Source organism: Tachypleus tridentatus, chromosome 13 (genome assembly GCF_004210375.1).
Source record: "Tachypleus tridentatus isolate NWPU-2018 chromosome 13, ASM421037v1, whole genome shotgun sequence".
NCBI classification, from domain to species: Eukaryota; Metazoa; Arthropoda; class Merostomata; order Xiphosura; family Limulidae; genus Tachypleus; species Tachypleus tridentatus.
In genome coordinates this window covers 97649712-97676660 of record NC_134837.1, presented here as the reverse complement: position 1 = coordinate 97676660, position 26949 = coordinate 97649712, and the positions used below count along the sequence as shown (strand labels likewise).

The 26949-nt window shown below is 33.6% G+C and overlaps 1 protein-coding gene across 1 annotated transcript in view; it reads right to left on the bottom strand.

Moving 5' to 3' along the window:
* LOC143238250 (uncharacterized) overlaps positions 1-20976 on the bottom strand; it is a 73507-nt gene extending 52531 nt beyond the window's left edge. The window contains exons 1-2 of the mRNA XM_076478324.1: positions 20686-20976; positions 14286-14426 (exon numbers count right to left, since the gene is read on the bottom strand). Of these exons, the coding sequence (XP_076334439.1) occupies positions 14286-14426; positions 20686-20791 (247 nt within the window). The 5' untranslated portion in view covers positions 20792-20976. The remainder of the gene's footprint in view (positions 1-14285; positions 14427-20685) is intronic.
* Positions 20977-26949: the final 5973 nt, after the last annotated feature.

Sequence of the window (26949 nt, the reverse complement as noted above, 5' to 3'; positions counted from 1 at the left end):
ATATATATATATATAATATGAAATAACAATTGGTACCTTTTAGCTTGATGTAAAGCCCACAACAACTGATACCTTTACAATTTGTTGCAAATTTTATGGAGTGTTAAGCATAAGTTCACCTAGTTGTGTCCCCCCCAGTGGCTCAGCGGTATGTCTGCGGACTTACAACGCTAAAATCCGGGTTTCGATACCCGTGGTGGGCAAAGCACAGATAGCCCATTGTGTAGCTTTGTGCTTAATTCAAAAACAACAACAACATCACCTAGTTGTGACATAATAAATATTCAGTTTCCGACAGTAGTTATGATGGGATGTAATGACTTAAGTTGTCTTTTAAAATTGAGTGTGGGAACTATCTCTGAATTTTCTCCACATCTAACTGGTCAAATGTATAAAAAGAAAGTTAAGCGAACATGTTGGATGTTGGTTTTTGTCAGTAAGCTAATCAATCTTTCTAGTAAAACAAACGCTCACTTGTCAAAAAATAAGAGCCATGTTTGATTTTAATATAACAATATCTGCGTTTTGAAATCACCACCCCCCTACCCCAAGACATTATGAGTGTTCAATATATAGTATACCTATGAAATCATCTGGAGATGCTACTAATATCCTGCCATTATCAACTGCACGAACATTTGAAATAACAATGAATATATATGTTGTACCAAAGACTACTAGTTTCTTACCGAATAAATTTCTGTTGGATTGCATATTGAAGACTTTTATATGTTTCAATGTATTTCTTAAATGTTTAATTTATCCTGATAACATATTTGCATATAATGTCAGGTTAATGGAAACATATATAACACAAATACAATTGTGTGTGTTTTCATTATAATGGACGTTGCTTTCACACATACTATTACCAAAGCAATGTATGTAAAATTAAATGAATTAATTGGATCTCTTCGGCTATAGGTCCATTACAGCATTCTAGACATATCAGTTGATAACATTTGCTACACGCGATGTGATATATAACTGCAGTAAAAAGCTTATTTGCAAATTGCCCAACCACAGTTAACGAATATGTTACGTCCAAGTATTTTATTATAATATTACACTACATTACTAATTGTTTTCAATGAAATCACTTTTTGACTTTCTACGTGCATTAATCAACAATAAATAAATATTTAAAATATTATATTTTTTATTTGTCAGAAGATCCTGATTGACAATTAAACTAGGTATTTTAAACATGAATAGCATTTTATAAAACACATAAATGGTCAGGTTAAAGACTCTAAGGTTGAACTAGTACAGTCCCTAAGTTGAACTGTTGACCAGGGGAGTGACCACCAACCAGCACTTTTAGTTCACATCCGAATAATAGAATTAACTGAAACTTTCATAAAACGCCTATAGTTGGAAAAGTGGAATATGTTCAACAGTATATTGTGGGCTCTAACCTTGGATCTTCCTATCCACAGCTAGGCTTGCTAATCACTAGGTCATTTCCAGTCCTTATCCAAAGAAAGTGAGTCAAATAAAATTAATAAAATAAGTCACCTGCCTTATTTCATTAGGGAATGAATCTTTGCAGGATTTTACAAACCAGATTAATATATGCTATGAATGGTCAAAAACATTTATTCATATCTTTATTTGTAAGTGAAGTATAAATTTGTCACATTATTCTTGTTTTAGTAGTGTTTAACTGGAGGAATTGTTTGAAAACTCTTTAAAATATAACAATGTTGATTAATTTACACGTAATAAAATCAGTAACGCAAAAAACAATGAGGCGCTTATTTTACTTATAACTTTGAGAGCATAAGTATGCATAATCGTAACACTCAAGTACCATACCATTAGATAAGACCAAACAAAAACTTGGTGATACGCGCTGTATACTAAGTTGGTTAGCTAAAAATTAGACATTATGCCCAAGTAGGCATTCTGCAGCCTTATACAAGAATTCTATATACAAATAAACACTAAATATAAAGATTACGTATTAATAATTCAAAATATACAACATATTTGTCACAAACAACAATTAAAAACTAGTATAAAAAGATGTAGATTATACATGAATCGAATGATGAGTTTTTTGAGCAAAACACACGGTATAACAAAAAGACTCAACCTGTTATCCAAATATAACACCAACTTTAAAAATCAGCTTTAAAGAAAACGTATTACAAATTTGTTTTGTTTTTTGATACTCACAAAAAGCTACTCGAGGGTTATCTGCGCTAACCGTCCCTAATTTTGTAGTGTAAGACTAGACGGAAGGCAGCCAGTCATCACCACCCACCGCCAACTCTTGGGCTACTCTTTTACTAACCAATAGTGGGATTAACCGTCACATTATAACGTCCTCACAGCTGAAAGGGCGAGCATGTTTGGTGCGACCGGGATTCGAACCCGCAACTCTCGGATTACGAGTCGAACGCCTTAACACACTTGGCCATGCCGGGCCCCGTTATATCTTTAAGAAAGTGTTAAGCCTAAATATTGTTCATAAATATATTTATGTATCTTATAATCGAAACGGTCGTGGTTTTTATTATGTGCTACACAAACTAAAAAGTAGTTAAAAATGTGTATCGATAAATAAATAATACATAAGAAGTTATTATCGCATTGTTTTAAAATTGTAAAAGCTGACTACGCTGAGCGTGTATGGTGACATTATTATGACCTCATGTAATATAGTAAGACCACTATTTGTCACGATATGAACTTGATATTGTATACACTTAGCAAGGTGCTAAAAGGTACAGTCGTGTACCATTGCAGCTTATTCTTTAAAAAGTGTGATCTGCAAGTGGTTCACAAATACCGATAGACGATTAAATTGGCGAATGTGGCGTTCAAGTTCATCTTAAACATGCCCAGTCGGATTAAATCCTCAACTGACATATCAAACAATCTACCAAGTTTCGTTTTTACATTCCAACAGACACAGATCTGTAACTGTCGCTAGCCAATCACTGTGTAATGCTATAAACACATAAGTATGGCTATGTCGCTGCTGGCGGATTCTAATAGTTTAAATAATGAAATCAAAATAATCAACGTCTGTAAAAGCATTAAAAATAACGTGAGTTTTATACGATGCTAATATTTTTATATAACCACATTATTCTCTACACTATTTCTTGTACCCAGCCTTTCGTTGGAAGTTATAATATGAACTGAAAGATGAAATCATATACTTATTATAAACAGTGCTTTGATTTATCATTTAGCAGATTCACTGCTCTAAACACAAATGGAATCATAAAATATATTGCTAAGTTATTATTTTTTGAAAGATTCTGAAATGATGTTGTTCCTACTAAAATATGTGTAATACTTTATTTTTGTGCGTTAATGTCAGTGTAAAAGTAACGAAAGAAGTAAAGAAGTTTGAGGTTAGATATATTATATATACATTTCATAAATTTAGATTATGATAAAAGATAAAAACACGTGATCTCTAATGATATAAAAATTTTATATATTTCAATAACCATTTAAGGTCTTAAAACTGACGTCGCATGATATTTAAAGTTTAAACTCGAATATATTCACAATTTAATCATTTATAGAATAACTAAGAATTGTTTAGGTCACTGAACTATTGATATTTGTTTACTAATTATTTTAAACCCAATTATCAAGAATTACGGAATATATACACTTCTGTAGCAAAATTAAGTTTATCATAAATGTGAAAGTAATTAAATATTAAAGATACAAAAACAAACAAACATATTTGTTGATAACATGTACAGTTTCTTAAGGAAAAAGGTATTGGAAACTTCTCTATAATGATTGTATGCGTGTTTAAACTTTACGAAGGAAGATGTACTTTACCAAACACGTGTATCAGTGTAACTAAAGAAGACCAAGTTTAACAAAGAACTAGTAAATGTTCTGTACTTAAATTACATATCTCACACACACTACTACCCACGTAATTGTTGTATTTTTATAAGACGTGTAAAACAAAGTCGTTACTTTGTTCAGAACGAAATCCACTTAAAAAAACAGCAAAAAACACAGAATAGTATTACCATTTATACTTGTTTCAACAGCTGTTGTACTTACTAACCTAAGAAAAACTGATGTATTCAATTAATTAAAAGAATGAACGTAGAAGGTCCATCAAATTAATGACCAATTAATAAAAATACCATTATTTTAACACTAGCCCTCACTAACTGATTTCTAATGGTTTCTTTTGAGATTTTTTAGAAGTAACCAGTAGTTTCAAAACGTGCACATACATATATAACATCCATTACAGTTATCATGATATTTTGTATCACAACCACGATGCAAAACCTATTTTGTTTTCTTCAGTAATGCAGATTGGATAACCTACATGTTTACATTCCATAGCTTCACGTTTAGAGGTAATGATTTACATCAGTTGAACAACTATGACGTCATATTAAGCCAAAAGTAATTTTGGTTTTTGTAAATCATTGAAATAACTATTTGCGTGGAGAGCCCTCTGGAGAAGCTATCTTTGACTTTCTTTTTTAAAAAAAAACGTAATAAGATAGTCTCAAGTGTTTAGGCTCGTAAAAGACATGAAAAATACATATGAACAAATATCATGTTTACCTAACCAACTGCCTGAGTATTAAACTCTACGTCGTAATACATGTTGGGTCAGATTCTCGTTGGAATATTACCACAGACACAGTACAATTTTTTTTTGCGACTATGGTATCTATACTTTACCGCATTTCCATTAACGGATATCGTTTTCTTCTTTTAATTGATAAATAATATTTGATATGCTTACGATCGTCTTGAAGGTCTCCATTTTGATGAAGGAACGATGCATTGTGAGATACTTGTTTTTTAATATCTAGGACGTAACGATCAGAAATATATAAAGAAACTTAAAAATGTATACAACTACTCGGAAGAGATAAAAACATAGACAGAGATTGAAGTATCTAAGTCGAAATATGAAAGAAATGTTTTAATTTATTCTACAACCCGAAAATATGCATTATGTAAAATATATCAAAGTTTGAAAGTGTGACCGTACATCGTATCTGCTACAAGAAAAAAAACGCTTAAAACTTATGAATAAACGTTCTGACAAGAATAAATTGCTCTATTAGAGGAAATTATATTCAATCATTGTCAGGATGGAAGTTAGAATAGTAAGTACTTTGTTATTTTCAGAAATAAAATACACTGACAGTGGGTCCGACACATCGACCAAATTGAAAGTTGTAAATTTAACATTAACACATGATTCAAACATAAAAAAATAGCTCTTAGAAAACGCATACTGTTCTCTTGAAAATGGTAACTCACTGAGTGATTCTATCAAGAAAAGAAGCAATTTGACACACTGGATAACCACGTAATAGATCCTGAATTCAATGGTACAGTCATAAAAGCACCCCAATAGCCTGACAACATCACATAGCGAATTCGTATTTGTACCTTAATAAACTTTTGTTATTATTTATGCAAGCTTTTTTAATTACACGTTAGTGTTACGCGCCAAGTATTACCCTTTTATTGATATCCTATTTAATATTCGCGTTGATTTAAGGGTATAAAAATTCAGTAATTGAAAGTAAATTCATAAGAGGGAAAATGAAGTCAACTATTGATGGTAGTTACGACGCAAAATATTTTATTTTAACAAATCAAGCATTTCTAAATATATCATCTTAACAATAACTAAAAACAAAGTGTCTTGAAATACAACTGTACATTGAAATAAAATTCAAATGATATTTGTGGATATGAGACCATAAATTCATTGAAATCTAAACCATAGAATATACACATATATAAACCATAAACTAAAAGGAGAATACAGGCAACACACGAACAATATTATGAAATTAACAATAAAGCAAACACATTTATTCATACAGTTTGTGTTAAAAATTACTGACTTAAGAAGAATGTATGAAAAACATATCCAATTTACGTGATGTTTATCGCTCAAAGTGTTCCATTTATTTTTAATTATGTTGGAGCTATTAATTTATATGTTATAACTTGTGGTTTCTTCGTGTGATCGAATCCCCAAGTGACAGAGTTTTTAGTAGCGGAGGTTAATTCTACTCAATACCTTTGAGTGTTAATGGAGTCTGTTTTCCAAATGGCATATCATTTCTTCTATGTATGTGGCATTTTAGAAACTGCACATTATTTTCATACTGAGCCATGAGTGAAAGGGTATTTGTATCGATGTCGAAGCTGCTAATACTATTTTCCCCCATTCATAACTTCAAATTCCTGACCAAAAAAATGCAGCCAGTCAACAGGATTCTATCCCTCATCATACACGATAAAGGATTGATTGCCACTCTTATAATCCACCTACAACTTAAAGGGTGGGAAACATGTTGTGGTATCGCACGGATTCGTTAGTTCCAAACCACATAGCTATATCATTGGGCGAACTTGCGCACAGTGTCCATTTCGGTCTTTATACTGAAGGAAATTTTTTAATTTGAAAAACAAATGTGAGTTTAACCAAAGATAGATATATTTATCAATCCAACAACTGAGTGTGAAGTTCAGATATGTTTATCAATCTAACAATTGGCGTGTGAAGTCCTTTAAAACATTTTTAGATATTTATTTCGTTTCTAAAGTCTATGTATAAAAGTAAATATCTTCCTGTAAAAGAATATATTTGTTTGTTTGGAATTTCGCACAAAGCTACTCGAGGGCTATCTGTGCTAGCCGTCCCTAATTTAGCAGTGTAAGACTAGAGGGAAGGCAGCTAGTCATCACCACCCACCGCCAACTCTTGGGCTACTCTTTTACCAACGAAAAGTGGGATTGACCGTCACATTATACGCCCCCACGGCTGGGAGGGCGAGGATGTTTAGCGCGACGCGGGCGCGAACCCGCGACCCTCAGATTACGAGTCGCACGCCTTACGCGCTTGGCCATGCCGGGCCGTAAAAGAATATAACTAGAACAAAAATTTTTAAAAATGTATTTAAAGAGGGCATGGGTAGAGTATGTCTTTTTAGTAAAGACTAGTACAGAGGTCGCTGAAAGTATTTTTAAGTTTTGTCCAGAAATAAATTTAATTTCAAGCTACTTTGTATTTAAATACAATATTTTTGTGTGTTACATTAGTTGTTTATTTATTTTGGAATTTCGCGCAAAGCTACTCGAAGGTATCTGCGCTAGCCGTCCCTAATTTTGTAGTGTAAGACTAGAGGGAAGGCAGCTAGTCATCACCACTCACCGCCAACTCTCGGGCTATTCTTTTACTAACGAATAGTGGGATTGACCGTCACGTTATAACGCCCCCACGGCTGAAAAGGCGAGCATGTTTGATGCGATGGGGATTCGAACCCGCGACTCTCAGATTAACCAACCTGGCCATGCCGGACCTTATACTATACTATTGTTATTGTGCAAAGCGAGGAATCAAACGATAGATTTTGGTGTTTACGTCCATGAATTTACTGCTGACCGAATGAGAGGACAGTAATTTTAAATACGTTTAACATACGAAACATTAAAAATATGTAAACACTAATGTAAAATTAAGCGAGCAGTTGTCTGACCATAAGTGGTCGTGGTGACCATTGACTAAACGGGTATTATGGTCACCTTTTTTATTTGTTCATAGAAGACATCGTCATACCACAAAAGCCAGTAATAGGTAAGTTTTGGGAACATTGTTAGAAATAAAATGATTCGTCTAAGTGGTAGGTAAGACGTTCGTGGAATTGTTTTCAGTTGAAATCACGAAGTTGGTCAGAACGTGTTAAGAAGAAACAAGAGGAAAGTATTTCTAGTTCCATCCACACTATGACCCACGTATTAATATATTATTTACAGTTTGTGTTATTATTGTCAATGTAGTTTCATGCTCTAATCTACGTCATTTTATATGTGCTAATTCTATTGCCAATTTTGTTCTCATGTTTATTGAGTCTCCTGTTATTATATTCCACCTAGAGTTTACTGAATTTGTTCTGGCATATCCTAATAAACTTTTCCTTCTGATATCACTGATGAAAGGACAAGTATATCCCAGAAGTTAGCTTATATAAAAAGAATTCACTATTTTAGCTCTAAATACAGTCTTCAATTGCAGTAAACACCAATCTAGAAATTCGTAGATCATATACAAAGTTAATGCAATAAAAAAGATAAAATATTTTGGTGAAATTTATCATTGTGTAAAATGTAGGTGAAATGAGTTTCATCATCATTGTTACACTTATGAACAACTTTTTAGATTCATTTAGCGTCAGGTTTAATAATTATGTTGATTACTCTAGGTGATGTGTGGATTGAGCATTCTAAGTTTTCTAACGTACATTCACGAGGAAACATAAATTACTGCACATACCTGATTATGATGCCTGTTCACGTGAAGCCATATTGGATGTGTTGCAGATGTAATTACCAAATATCCTGACAACCGAGCCTTTATCACTCTCAGACAACGCTGCCAACCTTGAAAGGTCTCATGAGCACCTTTCAAGCAGTTCATATTTATGGCGTTTGCTCTTCACAGTTTGGTAAATAACAATATTTCGGCATTTTTCACACGCTTCTACACCTCCATACATTTCTATAAGCAGACATTACAGGGGACTGAGTACGTTGTATTAATTTGTTTTTAAATATGCACGTCATAAATTTATGTGACAACACAACCACAGTCAATATAGTATCGTGGTGGAAATGCATGTATGAGAACTACACTTTTACATTCTTTGGCATTTCTTATGTAGTGTAATGCTACAAAAAATGATCGCTTTGGGGAAAGGTATGTAACAGTCCTTTTCGATCCAAAATATTCATATGCTAAGATCATAAAAAGTGTTCAGATCAGTAACTTACATTTTTTCAAGACTGGGACATACCATTTTCTAAATAGCCTTAGAAAACAAAGGAATATAGAACAACTTGGTGTACCAGAACTATTCTGAAATAGACCTGCAGCAAGTCGTACCCCAGACGTGATAATCAAAGTTCGGCGTTTTGTATCAAGTGGGAATCAACGTGTCCCACTTAACAGTAGGGAACATACTCAAGAAGAATTTCTGCCTGGAAAAACAACGTAAGTCAAGCATATATAAGTTCCTTCCACGTCACGTCTGTTGAACTATCACATGCTTCAAGCAAGTGGAAAATAAAGTGAGTGTTCATACTATTCCATACGATGACGTACGCAGGGACCACAGATTTCTGAACGCGATTGATAAAATAAGTGCTAGGAAATCATCGTTGTCCTACACTAGATTGGTTACGAAAGCAGTATGGACGTAACGAAGTGGTGAGGCTTCAAAATCATTTTATGACAATGTACTCAACATCTATAATGTTAGAAAACGTTATTATTTTTCAATCGTTATTACTCTATATATGACACAGTATTTCGCAATTATTTCAGTAACAAATAGTATATTTCTGCAATAATCTCCATACTGGATCATTGGTAAGTCTGAAGGATTATAACGCTAAAAACCAATTTTCAATACTCAGTGAGAGCACAGTACAGATAGCACACTGTGTAAACTTGTGCTTAATTACAAACAAATAAAAGTTCTGTAAACACTTTATTTATTCCCATTCTCTACAGAATTTCTAAAACTCTGCTCTTATCACACATCAGTTAGCACGAAGGTGGCTCCAAGAGATAGGATGTTGTTGCTTGTTAAAATTTGCTCAAGGGTTATCTCCATAAGCTTTCCCTAATTTTTAAATGATAGACTTACAGTCAATTTCAGGAACCTCCAACTCATGATGAATTAGTGGGGCTTCACACTCACTCTTATAACGCACCTATACGATTTTTTCCGACGGTAACGGAACACGAACCACGAAACCTCAGATCCACAGTCTGATACGCTAACCACTGAGAAAAGCTAAAAACTCACTCACCATGTTATTTAGCATGAAAATAAACACCTACAATGAGTTATTATTATTTTTTATTATTGCCCAATCACATTTCGTTATTTCCTTTACTACTATTAGTGTTTTCTTTTTATATAAAGTTTAATGTTCAGAGAGCTTTTCTGGCCCATTTATTATGTATGTCAGTTTCTGTGTACTTTTCTGAAACTTTACATGTTAAATATATCTGGAATTTTGTTTTCCTACGTCAAAAAGGTAAAAGTTTTTTGTCGTTTTAGTTTAACTCACATCTGGAGCCACGTACATGTCTCACCAAACAAAGGGCGAATCAGGTTGCGTGGAATGAATGTTTGAGTTTTACCTCGTAAAATATATAAAAGTCCAATTATCTTATTTGTATCGATATTTTTCAGAGCTTTTTTCAGCCCTGAAGTCCCATTATTTTCTAACACCCTCTCATCTTCATTCATACTCTCACTTAAAACCAATGAAAATATAGTCAGACTGGCTTTACAAATAACACACACACATATAAAACGATGGAATATGAGTACTTTATTACCTTTGTCAGGTTTGGTTCAGTAACAGTTATGACTATATCTCAATGGTAAAGCTCATGAATATCCGCTCACAAATGTAAGCTGATGATCAAGAAGTCTTCAACCAAGAACAATTAAAGTTTTTTAGTCCTAGTATTACGCCTTTGTATCTCGTTAAAAAAGGGCTTAATTTTGTTATTTGTGTACTTTTTAAAGTACATCTATCACGAAATGTTAAAGTTCTTTCAACATTGGGTAAACTTATTTGGTAGTAATTCATTACTGAAGTGCTAGATATGCAGCGAGAATCCAGTGTATGATATCACCTAGTGACAAACACAACTGAGGGAAGAAAAATAATTCTACGTTTCTAAGATATTTCATTCACTACTAGATATAGTTAGGTACCATTTGAAAGAGCTTGCAAATAGGTATCATCTAAGATGCATTTACAAGCGAAACTATGGTAGAAATATTTGTGGAACGTACTACTGTCTTTGTTTCCCTCAATTCTATAACAATAGAGATTCTCGAAACACCGCCGCTTTCATTTATTAATTACAACGACAAGCATCAATCTTCAGTTATGTACAACCACAATTATTATTGAGAGTAACTGAATATTTTATGTTTCGAATATCAACAAGTCTTTCAACAGCTTTATAGAATCTCTTATAATTCATACCAGTGTGAGGTAGTCCATCCTAGCAAGTCTTAACACGTGTATATTACACAAGCCGAGTACCTGCCATTAGCCAGTATTGATTGGAGAAAAATGTTGAACTGTAACAAGCTAGTAATGACCTGTTCAAAGTATTCTGATATAGACACACAGGTACTGATGAGCTAAAACCACGAGAAAGTTAATAGAAGTGTAAGGCTATACCTTTCATTTAAAGTATAAGGGAGCACTTCCAATGATAAAAATCAATATTTTCCTCTCACTTTATCAGATGAGAACAGTGTCTAACAAGGTATGTTATTCATCACTACAGTATAAAAAAAAAGACACAGTAACAGTATTCAATGACTCTGTACATGTATTTTAAGAAATTGTGTTTCTTTATTTATGTATTTTCATACAATCTCTAAATGTTTTCTGGATAAACTTGTAAAATGAGTAGAAATGAAAAATACAAAGTGCACATAATTAATATTTTTCGAACTTTAAGAATTCTTTAAATAGGCTTAGAAAAATGCAGTGTCTCAACTTTATATCCACACAAGAAATTTTTGATGTTTGATAGTTTCTCATATTGTCAACTTTTCATACTATGATTAGTAAATCATATTATACACACGGACACTTTTAAATATATATGTATATATATGATACAAATACGATACAATTAGGCATATAGTGTTAACCAGTAAATAACTTATAAATAATAGCAACTTAATAAAGCAAAATAACAAATAATCTGTTTGTTTTTTGTAGAGCAAAATCACATTGGATTTCTGCTGTGTCCACCGCAAGCAATCTACCCTTGGAGTTCAGCGTTGTGAGTCCGTAAAATTAGAATTGTGTCACGGAAAGGAAAATAAAAAAATCTGAAAATTCGTAGTGACGAAAAACCCACTTGAAGTAAAACTCTATCTTTAGAACTGAAAAACTGCCAGTTGTAAACTCTCCTTTTGTTAACCTGAACATGACCTAAGAAGGCCGAAACGTTGTTCTCTACTTTATTTTAATAAAAGTTTAAATACCCATACCAGCCATCATGAAGTACAAAAAATCTGAAAACTGCAAACGAAAAAATCAAAATATTGTAAAATGTGTAGTTTGAGTGGAATTTTCCGTTAGTAAAGTACTTACGCTGTTAACGATGCTGTCAATTGGGATCAACTGACGAGGTTTATCCTACTAGCGAACTAAATCATCACTGAAAACGAATGCAACTTAGCTAATATATAACAGATTATAATTACAATAGAAAATACAAAAATAGCAGATTAAAAACATAAATTTATACACATACCTATCTTAAACATAAATACACAAGTGGGAAAATATTTTTAAAAAGATGAGGAAACAAGGTAGGAATAAGCATAGTGTAACACAATTTCATCTGTAAAACCTCACAGGAGAGCATATTCACTATCCTGTCCATTCCTGCATACAATAATCCAGATGGACTAAGTTTACCAAACTTAGTTATGTTTATCATATAATAACTAGAAGTTTCAGCGAACCGAATTATTGCAAGTAATACATACACTATAAAGTATGTTTGTACGACATCAGAAGAATCAGATCGAACCTATAACTTGTGGGTTTTTATTCTTTACAACTTGTCCCTCTTTTTGAAATTGCATGAGAAGGCGATAGAATTATGTACATTAACTATATAGGTGAATTAAAATACACAGATAAAACATCCTAAAATACTTCTGTGTGTCGACATCATATATTCGTGATTTCCATGCATGTTACGCCACACATATTATAATGTCTAATGTCATTTGGGTGATGTAGTGTGGTTGCGTGCATACACTAAAAGTTGATATATTGGTTAATTAACTACTTCACGCTAGCACTAGCATTTAGTTCCTGTGTTAGTTTTGTTTTAATTTCGCAAAAAGCTAAACCAGGAATATCTGCGTTAGATGTCCCTAATATAGCAGTGTAAGAATAGAGAGATGGCAACTTAACAGTCTTATTATAACGCCCCCACGACTGAAAGGGCGAGCATGTCTGGTGTAATGAGGGATATAAACCGAACCTACAACCCTCAGATTACTAGTTTACCGCCCTAACCATCTGGCCGTGTCAAGCGGGATCCTGTGGTGTTGTTCTATTTGGTGCACGCCAAAAGGATTTTTCTACTCTTTAACAATTACAAGCTTACATTAAAAGAAATATTTTTTTAAAATGGAAAATTCGTTATTTAATTTTGAATACGATTACGCCACAAATAACTCTTACTCAAAGTAGTGATACATATTTTCAGTGAAACTATTAAGACTTTGAAAAATGTTTATTATAAACTTGTTTACAGCTTATGAATAATTTAAAAGATGATAAATGATAGCAAGTTATAATATTTATTTAAACCTTTTAAAACGAAATTATGGCAACAACAATCATAGAATAAATACACATTTCGCTGTAACAGTTACTAGAGCTTAAATTGTTATTCTTCCAACGAGCTAGAACATAACTTTGCTTTACATGATAGCAAATACAACAGTTAAACCTAATTCAGTCACGATATGGAGAACGTCTAATGCTTATATATCTGTTCTAATTAACATTATATTTTAAGGGTTTTTGGTTAATTGTAATGACTGTAGATATATCAGCTACAGTAATGCAGTTATTATACTACTAGTCAATGCCCTCATTACTTAATAGTTTACTCATAACAGAGACATTATTTTAATCTTTTTCTACTAAGTAAAAGTTCCCAGCTAAAGACTTAGTCAATTTCAAGTCAAGAATATTATGACTTGTCGAATATTGTATGAACAAATTTTATTTGGTCTTATTTCAGTTAACTATTAAAAGCAAATGAATATTAAAAAAAATTACTTTCACCGTTGGCTCTAATATCTTACATATTCACAATTACATGAAACGCTCTTTTTACGTTCTATTTCCTTTAATCACCTTTGAAATATTTATTCGTTACTTATTTATTTAGAAACAGAATTGTTATCCTGAAATAGTAGAAACTTTAAGCATTTAGAATAAAATATTTAAAATAATTTTTCAGTTTTGCTCTTCAGATATTGTAACTTTTTGTTAATAATCAACGACCACAGAAATTTCTAATATTTCAAAAATTGAAAAACCTCATAATTTAGTCTAGTAGCAACAAAAATATGCATCAGTTTTTAGCAAGAAAACTCTCAAAGCCTCAAAGCGTTAAATAATTTACTTGATTTTTGTGACATATCTGAAATCATACTTACCTTTAAGACACTGTCCTTCAATTGACAGAATACTTTTAAAATCCTTGCAACCACATTTGCCGGTTTTGTTATCACAGAACACAACATTAATGTCGCCGCAATCTTTGGTGGTGTCACACGTTATGTCGGCGTTGAGTACAGCTGTTTCGTGAAAAGGTAGAGAAAAAATTAGTCAAATAAAAGGTGCTTAATAGTAGTTAAAGTTTATAGAAAACTGGATTACTTTTTGTTTATAAATCGGTGAAAACAACTTTGATCAACAAACTTATCATAAAACTTTACTTTTATTCATTTATCCTTAGCATAGTCAAAGATTTACAAACCTTGTGTCTCCACCAGCTAGCCACACTATTTTAAATGATGTGGTAACATTTTTATGGATGTTATTTCTTAAACAAATATAATAATTTAAAAGTTTATTATTGTTTTAGTATTACGCTAATTTTTACATTGAAATTGTTATATCATTATTTAACTAAATACTTCCCTTCTAAGACAGGAGTAAGTCTACGAATTTACAACGCTAAAAATCACAGGATTAGATTCCCTCGGTGGACACAGCAGATATCCCGATGTGGCGTTGCTATAAACAAAACACACACACATTTAACTGAATGATTACTCAGATCACACAGAGTGAGAGAACTGTTTGGGCATTCATTGCCATACCAAAGAATAACGTTCTTATAAGGTTGGCAGAGCAATCAAGTTTCCAACAAACATCTCAAGGATGGAACTGGACCAGTAAAGCAGCTCTCTTCTGGATTGAAAAAAGCAGTGAACCGAAAATTTACAGCGCCACCAACATAATATTTGCGACTGACTCACAGGCAGTACTGTGTAAAATACAAGAGTGGTTAAGCACCAAATGGATTTCAGAAAGCGAAGAAACCGCAAAATAAGAACATTAACTGGATGTATATATCAGGTCACGAAAGGGACTAAGAGGACAAGCTCGTCAGAGAAGCTTTTATATCAAATTCGGTACATAATAAGTACCAATTTCCTCTACACTATATGACGAAAACACTTATACTTTAAATGCCCTTTAACATTAGTTTTTTGTTGTTGTGGTTTCGACATCCTTTGTAGTGTGTTGTATATTGCTGTTGATAGTTACAGTATTGTGGGTTTATGTTCTTTCGTGCATTGTGAGTTAAGATGGCCTTCGTCACATCGTGAGAGAGATTCATACATTTCTGTATCTCTGACGACTGTAGCACCGTATTACCACTACGGTAGGTGTTTTAGCTTCTCCCACACGAAATCTCTGATACCATAGTATAATATCCCCAGATATTATACTGTAAATGTTATGTGATTCTGTGTATATTTTGATTGTGTTAGTTGTTGTGTTTTACTAGGAATAATATGTTCTATTTTTGTGTATGAGATGTTCTTGTCTGTTAATTATATTTGTATTTCTTCAACGTTTAGGCTTAGGTGTACACCTTTGATTAAAAATACTTTTGTGTTAGGTTTATTTCCTGGTTTAAATGCGTCCATTTTTGCGGTCAGTAACCTCTGTCCCTCTAATGAAAACAACCCCTTGAATAATCTTTTAATGTCTGCAAGTTGAACTTTCGACTTACATCGTTTAATTTCTCGAACAATATGTGAATTTTTGTAAGCATCTGGGACGCCTTTTGATGATTTTACACTATTGGTCCCAAAGGAACAAGAAAAAAACAAAAGAAAACAAATATTGATCCAAAACTACAGTCACTAAATCAACGCACACAACCATCAAATTTTGCCATCATAACACAAGGAGTCCCAGGTGCTTATAAAAATTAACATGTTGTTCGGGAAATTAAACGCTGTAAGCCGAAAGTTCAACTTGCAGCCATTAAAAGATTAGCCAAGTGATACAAACCACGGATCAAGTATGATCTTCACGTCTAAACTGTCCGTGTGTGCTTGCGGTTTTATGGTAATAATACGTTTCTGTTTCTTCCTTGTTTTACTTTTGCGTATGTGGTCCCATTTTAGCAAGGGCCAGTAAGTGTTCGAGTTGTAGAATCGTGGTCATAGCAAATTGACTGGGATAAATGTTTTCCATTATTCTTTTAAAATTTCCACGCGTAACTTATGGGAGTAAAATGGGTTGAAAAGTATTTATTGGCAGTTCACCTAATGTTTATGTATGGTTTCCTTCAATGATTTCTACTTAGCTTTTCAATAACCAACAAGATATCTAAGCGGAATGTACAACAACTGCATTTCGATCGTACCCGTATAACTAAAATACTAACCCTAATTACTATGTAAATATGCTTGATGCGTTTGATTCGGATAGCTTAAAAGATAGTTAAAGTAGGTCAACTGGTGTTCAAATAGTGTTCCTTAAAATATTTCCTTATTTATTCATTAAAACCAATTCCAAGATGCGTTTGCAGCGTAGCGTATTAATGTATCATTTGACCTAGCATGGCCAAGCGTGTAAGGCGTGCGACTCGTAATCCGAGGGTCGCGGGTTCGCGCCCGCATCGCGCTAAACATGCTCGCCCTCCCACCCGTGGCGGCGTATAATGTGACGGTCAATCCCACTATTCGTTGGTAAAAGAGTAGCCCAAGAGTTGGCGGTGGGTGGTGATGACTAGCTGCCTTCCCTCTAGTCTTACACTGCTAAATTAGGGACGGCTAGCACAGATAGCCCTCGAGTAGGTTTGTGCGAAATTCCAAAACAAACAAACAACTAATGTATCATTTACGTAATTCATAATATCATATTAAAGTGAAGGACATTTCAAATTGATCACTTTTAATCACAAATGAAGTATTTTGTATAACTGATAGAGCATTAATTTCGGAAAAGTATGGTGAAATTACAAGATGTGTGTCGCTAAAGGATATTGAAATCACTAAATGAAAAGGTTCATTTCTCTTTTGTACTTAAAAAAACCAAAAAACCCAGAGACATTCTATGCGCCGCTGTGCCACGGCTAAAAACGAGCTAAAATCAATGTATTGAACAAACTGTTATTTTACTATTACGGCTAAAATGCACATTTCTTAGATATATTGGCATTAACATTTTAAGTTCAACCAAATTTCATCTTACCACAAGTTATGCTAATCATTTTTTCAAACATTAAAGGGTGAGTTCTTTTTCTGTCAACCTCTAATCTGTTTACAATCGAAATATGATTATAAAATAATATTACCAGAAACATAAATAAGTTACTGATCTAAAGGAAACATATATTGACTTTTTAACTAATGCATATTGGTGTGTTTTTTGTTACGCTCAGTTGTAAAATAACAATTATATATTCAGACTTAGCCTACACTTATTATTTTAATACCTTTGCAATTTTACTTTTGATGACACTCATAGGATACGTTTGCTACAATTTCTTTCTCTACAGAAAGTACTGCTAGAGCAGATACCCTTGCTTGTGACATTTTAGGCAGCAAATAGGTCTTATTTTAAAACCTACTAAGTTATTTGATAAAATTCAACTAAGTTTCTTTAATTCAAAATCTAATGAAACTGCATCAAGATCAGTATTGTCATCACTTGTAAGAATAATGTCTTCAAAGGTCTTTTGTTCCATACTGACAATTGATGTAATGTTCTTCAAGAAGCCAAAATTTGCACAATATCCCTTCATCATACTGAAACATTCAATTAGCTTCATTGATACCGTATGTACGGCTACCAAGGAATAAATTTCTTTTGAAATGCTCCTGGGCATGTACTATGGGTTCACCAATATTCTCATAGCTAGCCACTCACATTTTGGTAGAACACACGTGACCAAAATTATGGTGTGAAAGGGAGTTGTTCTGCAGGCTACTTTACTGTAGCAAGAGATTGTTCAAAGCCAGGTTGATTGTATGATGCAAGTCTTTCTTTTTTTTTTTCCTGCATATGAGATATCAAATCAAATTGGAAATCAGCACTTTGCATTTGTTTGCTTACAGTTTAAATGTCAAAACGTATGGCATACCCGCTGATAACAGAGACCAAGAATTTGAAGGATTTCGATTCCTCTGTAAAACTATCTTCTTCAGAATACAGTTTTTCATTCTTTGTTTATCTCTCACTGTGAAAAAAATGTCCAAAAGCTGCTTTGTTTGGTTAATATTTTAATTTTTCTTTCCCAATGAGTATTTGACAAAAGTTTTAGAGAAATATCTACACAAGACTAAAATTTACCATCTGCTGGTATAAAAAGCAAAATCAGCATAATTTGATATGCAAGTATCAAACAGCAATGAGAGAAATGAACAAGAAACAAGCAAAGCTCTGTTATTCAAATTTAGTTTGTACTTCATTGTTCCGGCCTCGCACATTTTACCATCATCATGTCTTAGACTCCTACAAGCTAAACATATGAGTGTCGCACTCACGTAAAAACTGCTAAATAGTCTTAGTTAGGTATTGTACAGTGCTTTTTTGAGCATTCAAAAATTCCATAAAGTGTCCGCGTACAGACACGCAACTACCAACCAAGTCTACAAATCTGATGATGACAGAAATATCATATCAGGCGTAAAATCAGAGTAATACTTGTTTCGTTATATGTCTGCAACAATGCTATGTATAGGATTTATTGCTGACATTTGGAAAATAAGTTCATTTTGTACTTCGTGACTGAGACGGTGATATTTTCTTTGGCTATGAATCTTTACACATGGCCATTCACGATTGAGTCAGATTTGGCTAAAACTTCTACTTCTGACAAAATGTTTCTATTTGAATGGATATATATCAACCTATAAATATTACCAGAATTTAACTTTCAATTTGTGAGACAAGGCTTATGCACAGTGTTGTCAATATGCTCTTAGGATGCTCTAATATACCTAGCACACAAACTTTTGCTCAACATTGTCATTTGGCTAGAACCGTCATATGAACATTACGGTTCTGATACAAACGTTTGCTCAACGTTTTCATCTGATTAATTTTGTTTTCATTTGTTTGCGCGCGATACACGTGGTATTGATACTAATTACTTATTGAAAGTATAAAGATTTAATTTTTACTTACTTTTCTTCTGCTATAGTTTTTTATGAGACAAAAAGTCTGTTTGTTTGTTTTATCTTTCATAATATTAGCTATATATTTGTGCGCCAGCATTACAAATCGTGGGGTTTTCGCAAACCTGATTCGATTTTACTACTCGTCAAGGAATTTAGCAGCTAACCCTCAAAATTGAAATTCTTTTACGCACGAATAGAGTAAATTAATCTATAAGAACTTTGGCATAATCAAATACATCAATCTAAAGGGTTTGACCTCCTAAGTGCAAAATTATATTAAATATCAAATCAGTCAAGGGATGACAGATCTACAAGGTAAAAGTTTGTACTTGAAAAGTAAACAAAAACCTCAGAGCCGTTTAATGAGCCGCTATGCTATAGCTAAAAAAACTTTATAGATTAGTTTACTCCAATTTTGCCTACAAGAATTTCAAATATCATAGCTATTGAGAATTTCTTCAATAAATGAAAAATAGCACTTCGCAATTTGGACCTTACATATATTGTAAAAGTGTCAGTCAAATTCCACTAATCAATTGGGTTAACACGCTTGGCAGTGAGTGATGCTGACTAGCTTATTAAATAATTAGGGACACCTAACACGATCCTCTAACAGTTATGCGAAATTCAACAAAGAAGAACAATAACAAATTACTTATCTATGTAGTATCACGAAACGAACAACTTAATTCTTAATTTTATGTAAAACATAACTCAGAGAAGTTTCTTATCAAATCGGGTTCACAGAATCTCCAATACTCTCCAAGAAAACTATTTTTTCTAACATACTACAATGTAAGCTTGGTTAATATACTGCCAAACGTTATTATAAGGCGATAAGGTTGAGAGATTATAACGCTAAATTCTGGGTTAGATACATGCAACTGGCACAATGAAGATGCACATCACAGTGATTGTTTTTTCAGTTTATATGCACACATATGAAAACTTAAATGATATTCGTCATTAACATTTAATATTACTCAGCCAAATGTAACGCCCCCAGTGGCTCAGCGGTATGTCTGCGGACTTACAACGCTAAAAACCGGGTTTTGATACCCGTGGTGGGTAGAGCACAGATGGCCCATTGTGTAGCTTTGTGCTTAATTCAAAACACCAACCACAACAACCAAATGTAATTTCATCTATTACTATGTTTTCCATTAGCCCCTCAGTCCTATTTTTAAGATAAGTATATACATATAATTTTATGTCACGTAAAATGGAAGGGGAACTACAGCCCCATCCCGAATTCACCACTTATCCATTATATTATATATTATAAGTAAAGCAAAAAGTCCATATGAACACTTGGTCTACGTCACTGATCAAAGCGATAACACTTACTTCTAATCAACACTTCTTAACGTCTGAATTTTATTAATTTAAATGAAAAGAATACTACCTCTTGCTGGCGCTATGAAGAAAGACATCACAACAGGTCCAGCTTTACCTCTATATGACCATAGTAACCAATTCGCTAGAAGTGTCGCCACAGAATTCGGTAACATAGTTTATTGTTTTTGTTTGTTTGTTGTTGTTGTTTTTTAGAAATAAATCACACAATTAGAAATACAAGTGAAATTTCACTTTAAATTCATTAGATTAGGACGAAAGTATAGTTGTTCGACAGATCGGTTTTTCTATGCAGCTCATTCGTTCGAAAGAAAATATACTGTGGGACTGTTTTACAACCTCACCTTCAGGCGATGTGCATAACAAGGTAAGAACGGTTCGGCCTCCTTCATAAACAGTAATTCATTGTCAAACTATGATGACTTTAGGCCTGTCCTCTGTTGGCAGCAATTCAAACTATAAATTTCAAAAACAGAGACCTTGCACCTTAACCTCATCTTCAGGTTAAGAAACGTTAGGAAGGTCGAAACGTTGTTCGCTCCTTATCAATAAAAGTGACAATACCTATTCCAACCGTTTTGAGATACATTTTCATTTCAAGTGGGTTTCTCGTCATCAAGAAAGGTCTTGCACGTTTTAAAGAGCAGGCTCGGCATGGCCAGGTGATTAAAATACTCGACCCGTAATATAAGGGTCGAGGGTTCAAACCCACCATGGGCTACTCTTTTACCAACGAATAGTGGGATTGACCGTGACAATATAACACCCCTACGGCTGAAAGGCCAAGCATGTTTAGTGCGAATGGGATTCGAATCCGCGACCTTCGGATAACGAGTCGAACGCCTTAACACAGTTGGCCATGCCGGGTCTCACAAATATGTAAGCATGCTTATAACAGTTATGTAAATACATGACATACACAATCACTGTAATCTTTATGTCGTTTCAAACTATAGTTTATTCCCTCTTAATTATCTTATTTGTTTTTTTAGTTTTGGTTGTAGTTAAACACAAAGTAACACAATGAGCTTTCTGCTTCTGTTGCCACCAAGGGTACTGAAACCTGGTTTTTAACTTTATAAAACTTCAGTTACAACTGAACCCTTTCTGGGAGGCACACTTGTTCTTTTATGGGCCCAAAAATAAAAAATAAACAGAAACAGAAGCATAAATACAACAACTATGTAATATCCAGTCGGAAATACTTTGATATGTTTTTGCATTATTTCTACAGATGTGTCAGTATCCGCAGAAAATTGTACGATTATGACATTTTTCAATGTATGTGTTTTAGGTTGTTATAATATAGAATAAAAGTAAATATTTTATACTATTTTAAACTTGCTCTTCAGTACAGTGTTCATGTACTGTGCTGTTTGACTCATAACAAATTAATAAGGAGGTGAGGATAAAAATTCAGGAAAAAGACGGTTGATGTTTCAAACGTCTGGTTTTCTGTTCGATGTGTTACTAATAAAAATATCCAGTTGTCACTAACTCAAGGCAAACCTAAACCTATTTCAAGCTACTATTCTTGAAGTGTGCAAGGAAAAGGCGTTTTAGTGTAAACTGCAGTAATGCAAAAAGTCCGGCCCGCGATGTCCAACAGCAAAGTCAAACATAGAGAGTTCGCGCCTGCGCGAAGTTTAAGTGCTATAGAAAAATATGCACTAGATTAGATACTGGATGGTTTCATATTTGTGTCTAGCAATAAAGAAAATTTAATAAGCAAATATCGTTAATGCATAGGCAATGACGTAATATTTCCGTAATTATGAAATATCACGCGTTCCAATAGTTCTTCGAGATTTACTTACGAGCCCTATTTTGATATTATTTCGTAACAAAAATGGCAGCTAATCGTAAAAGAAAAGTTGACGACGAAATTCGGCAGTTTCATAATGATTGGACTGCGCAATACTGTTTTGTACAACAACAGAAGAACGTGATTTGTCTGCTGTCTCATTCGACAGTAACAGTGGCAAAGGTATCAATATAAAGCGTCATTATGAGTCGAAGCCTAAAGATTGCCACACCGTTGTCAGTGATGAACGAACAGCTCGAATTGAATCTCTGCGGCGGTCGCTGAATCACCAGCAGAACGTTTTCTCAAAGCAGTCAGCAGATTTAGGTCCAGCATATGAGGTCAGTTACGATATTTCTTTGATGACAGCGAAATCTGGCTGACCGTACACTGATGTCAATTTTGTCAAGAAATGTATGATTACCGCATCGGAAAAGTTGTGTCCGGAGGCAGTTCGTGAGCTACAAAGGGTGGCTTTCAATTGTATGACAGTTCAACGAAGAATTTCACACTTCTCAGCAGACTTGACAATACAGCTTACAAATAAAGCAGCCAACTTTGTCTACTTCTTTTTGGCAGCGGACGAGTCGATTGACATCAGTTCAACAGCACAGCTAATAGTTTTTGTTCGTGGTGTGTTGTCATCATTTGATATCACAGAGAAACTAATCGGCATGGGTTCCATGAAGGGTCAGACAACTGGGTCTGCTCTATTCAAGGAGACAGTACATTGTGTAGTAGTGTTTCATTGGATTTCACGAAACTGATAAGTGTGGCAACTGATGGAGCACCAGCCATGACTGGAGAAAGTAGTGGGCTGGTAATGCTGTTGATGAAGCATCGAGGAAAGCAGAACAGACAGTTGGTGAACTTGCACTGTATTATTCACCAACACATCCTGTGCAGTAAAGAACTTGTTTTTCAGGCACTGATGGCATTAGTGACGAAAACCATTAATTTCATCAAATCACGAGAGCTCAATCACGGTCAGTTACGAAGTCTTCTTGAATAAATTGATTCAGACTATGGTGACCTTCTATATCACTGTGAAGTACGCTGGTTGAGTCGAGGGAAGATGCTTAGAAGATTCTGGGAGTTGATTGAATTCCTCAGAAGCAAGAACAAAGACACAGAAGTGATTTCCATGACTGATCCAGCATGGCAAGCTGATTTGACCTTTCTGATCGACATGACACAATACTTAAATGATCTGAATTTGAAGTTTCAAGGCAAAAATCAGCTTGTCTGTCAGCGTGCAAATCACGTCTCAACTTTCAGGATAAAGTTGCAGTTGTTCCGGCAGCAAGCAGCATCACTCAACTTCGTGCACTTTCCCACTTTTCAGTCACAGCTACAGAAGAATCAGGACATTGTCACACAAGTTTATGTTGGGAAGCTAGATACTTTGATTCAATCTTTCAACTCACGGTTTCATGACTTTGACCAATGCAGATTGTTGATGAAACTTTTTGCTGATCCGTTCAGTGTGTCAGTGGATGACTTGTCAGCAGAATATCAGCTCGAACTTACTGATTTCCAGGAATATGATGAATTGCGGGCTATTTATCGAGAAAACAGTTTGCATGACTTCTACAAAACGTTGCTTGATACATTTGCTAATCTGAAAGAGAATGCACTTGTCCACACCAGCATGTTTGGCATTACGTACTGCTGCGAACAGAACAAAAACAACACTCACAATCAGGTGACTGATGATTATCTGGAAGAAGTTTTGCATCTTTCAACATCAAACATCAAAAGCTCGTTGATGAAACTTTTTAAACAACAGAGAGAACTTCTGGAAACTCTAATCATACTGTTTATTTACGTAACTTTTTGATATTTGCCAATTTCCACATGTATACACATAGGCTAAACAATCAGAACATAGGCTTCATGGTTCAGATATAGCAATAAATAATGTATCACTGCTGACCTGAGAAAGGGCTACCAGTAAACATCACCTGTCACCTATCATATGACTACTCTTAAAGAAATAATCAGTATTGTCTCTCAGTTTTACAACACAACCCCAATTGAAACTGTAGAGCATGTTCAACAGCATATCGTTTGCTCAGACTTTAGATTTGATATGCATCCTTGAATAAAAAGCACTAGGCCATGCTTGACCCATTAAATATTTGTGCATTGACACACTTCATGATGAAGTTGGTGATCTTAAGATGTAATGAGAAGAGTGTAGAAATGTTAACTTAGCATATGTGGTTTCCAAAAGAGATGCTGCTTTTAAAGATTATTATGAACTTCCTGTGTTGAAGTCTTCATAATAAAAATATTGATGTTTTGTGTATTTTTCAATGTCCCTATTGTTTCTTCGAATTTCAGATGAGTTACTCAGCTTAAATTTATTATTTCCTTGACCTTTCTCTTTCTTATTTTAAAAGTACTAAGTAGTGCAGGTCCCAAATGCACAAAATGTGGCATAACTATAGTAAAGTTTATGAGTAATTTTTTTTTATCATACATCTCTTAAGTTTTCCTCATTTAGCCCTTCCTCAAAGGATTTTCTTTCAGATTTACATTATGCAAACATTAAAGTGATTGAAAGATAAATCTAACATTAATTATCAGTTATTATTTTTTATTTTCCTTCAAAGTTGACAAAAGTAAAACATTTTTAAAAAATTTTAATCTTATGAAAAGTTATGAAGAATTCCTCATTTTTGACAGCACTAACAGAGATGTAGATTTCACTTACTTTAGGCCTTTTCACCTGTAAGGGACAGGATATAATAATCTTGAAATGTTTTCAGCGTTAATTATTTTCATAGCAAACTATTAAAATGGTGTATGCTATTATAGTCATTGATTTTCATGTTAATGACATAAATATTTTAATTACTGTGCTCAATATTTTTGTCCTGTTCAGAAGCCACTACATAAGTGATACTTTTTTCAAAAGACTTTACAAGATTAACTATCTTCTCATTTAAACAATATATCACAGTTTATTGGCATACTAGCTTTTGTTGAAATGTATACTTCTGTCTTTTCCCTCTCGTTAAAATATATCTTTTTTTTCCATATAATACAAAGTACAAGAAACAATGTCAGAAAACTTTCCAATACAAAATAACAGCAAGTGAAAATATTAAGATGTGATAATTACACAAAATCTGTTATTATGATATATTTTTATAATATTAGCTCACAATAATATTTTGACATAAAATACAATGACATTAACAGTTATTGTAATTAAATTGTAAAATATATAAGAAATGAAAGATACAAATATTTCTACAATATGTGTGTGTATGTATATACATTTTTTCTCAAACTGTTGTTCTGCATTTTCTTGAGTAGAATATTTACGAAAGTCATTTTTCTATCAGTGTAATACTTTGCAAAGGATATAATTATTCAAACTGTCACACACACATGTTTAAATACAAATACACTATGTTTTAAAGAATTATAGGAACAGTGAATAAAATGATTATAAAATACAAATATTATGGGATTATTTTCCCTCTAGTCCATGAAACTGACATTCACCAAACTACATTTATATGTTGACAGTTTATATTGTAAGTAGCTGCCATCTAATCACTCAAATAGCACCACACAAACATAATACCTGTACAAGTACAGAGAGTATTGTCAGCAGTTGTGTAGTAAATGCACTAATGGTCCTAAAACAGAAATTTCATACAAAACTTCATGTTTCATGTTTTGGATGGCAAAGGCTACTCTATGTAAGAGTTTGGAACAATATTTCACCTTTCACAGATGTATGGAAACTCAAGAGGATATATTAAACAAATGCTGTTGATAATAAAAGCAGCAGATGACATCAGCCAAAACATCTAAAGGTGATGTTATGTAACTCAGGATATGCTCTTTAGGTGATATACAGCAGTCAAGTAGATATCTTACCAATGATCTTGCTGTAAGTAAAAATGTGAATGTTACTTCCAGGACAGCAAAATACACATTCGCACCAAGTGACATAAAATGGATGTGTATCTGCCTCAAAAACCAAATATAAAGAGATGTGATCATACCAAAAAACGGAAAAGAACAACAGGCTCCAAACAAGGGGATACAAAAAAAACTGAAGGAAAGTTATTTTTATAGATGTATCCAACTTAAAATTATTTATCTACCATCATTAATAGATTGTACAATGCCAAAGAAAAGAACAGAATCATGGTCAACATACTGCAAAAGCAAATTCTTATTCATTACACCATGCTCATAAGAACAGAATCTGTTTATTCAACAAGACAGTGACCTCAAGAGAATGTTATGAAATGACACCTTGGAAACTAAAAATAGGCTGATAGAACATATGTACCATGGTTGCCTGCACATTTCAATTTTTGAGAATTATCAAGACTGTATGGGCTTATATAGAAACTGAAATGGTCAAATGCAATCACAAAACTAGAATGAATTCTGGGGAGTAATATCTGAAATTTGGAGCAATATTTCGCAAGTATACATTCATGACTTATGGTACATAAAAAGTGGGTACTGTCCTGC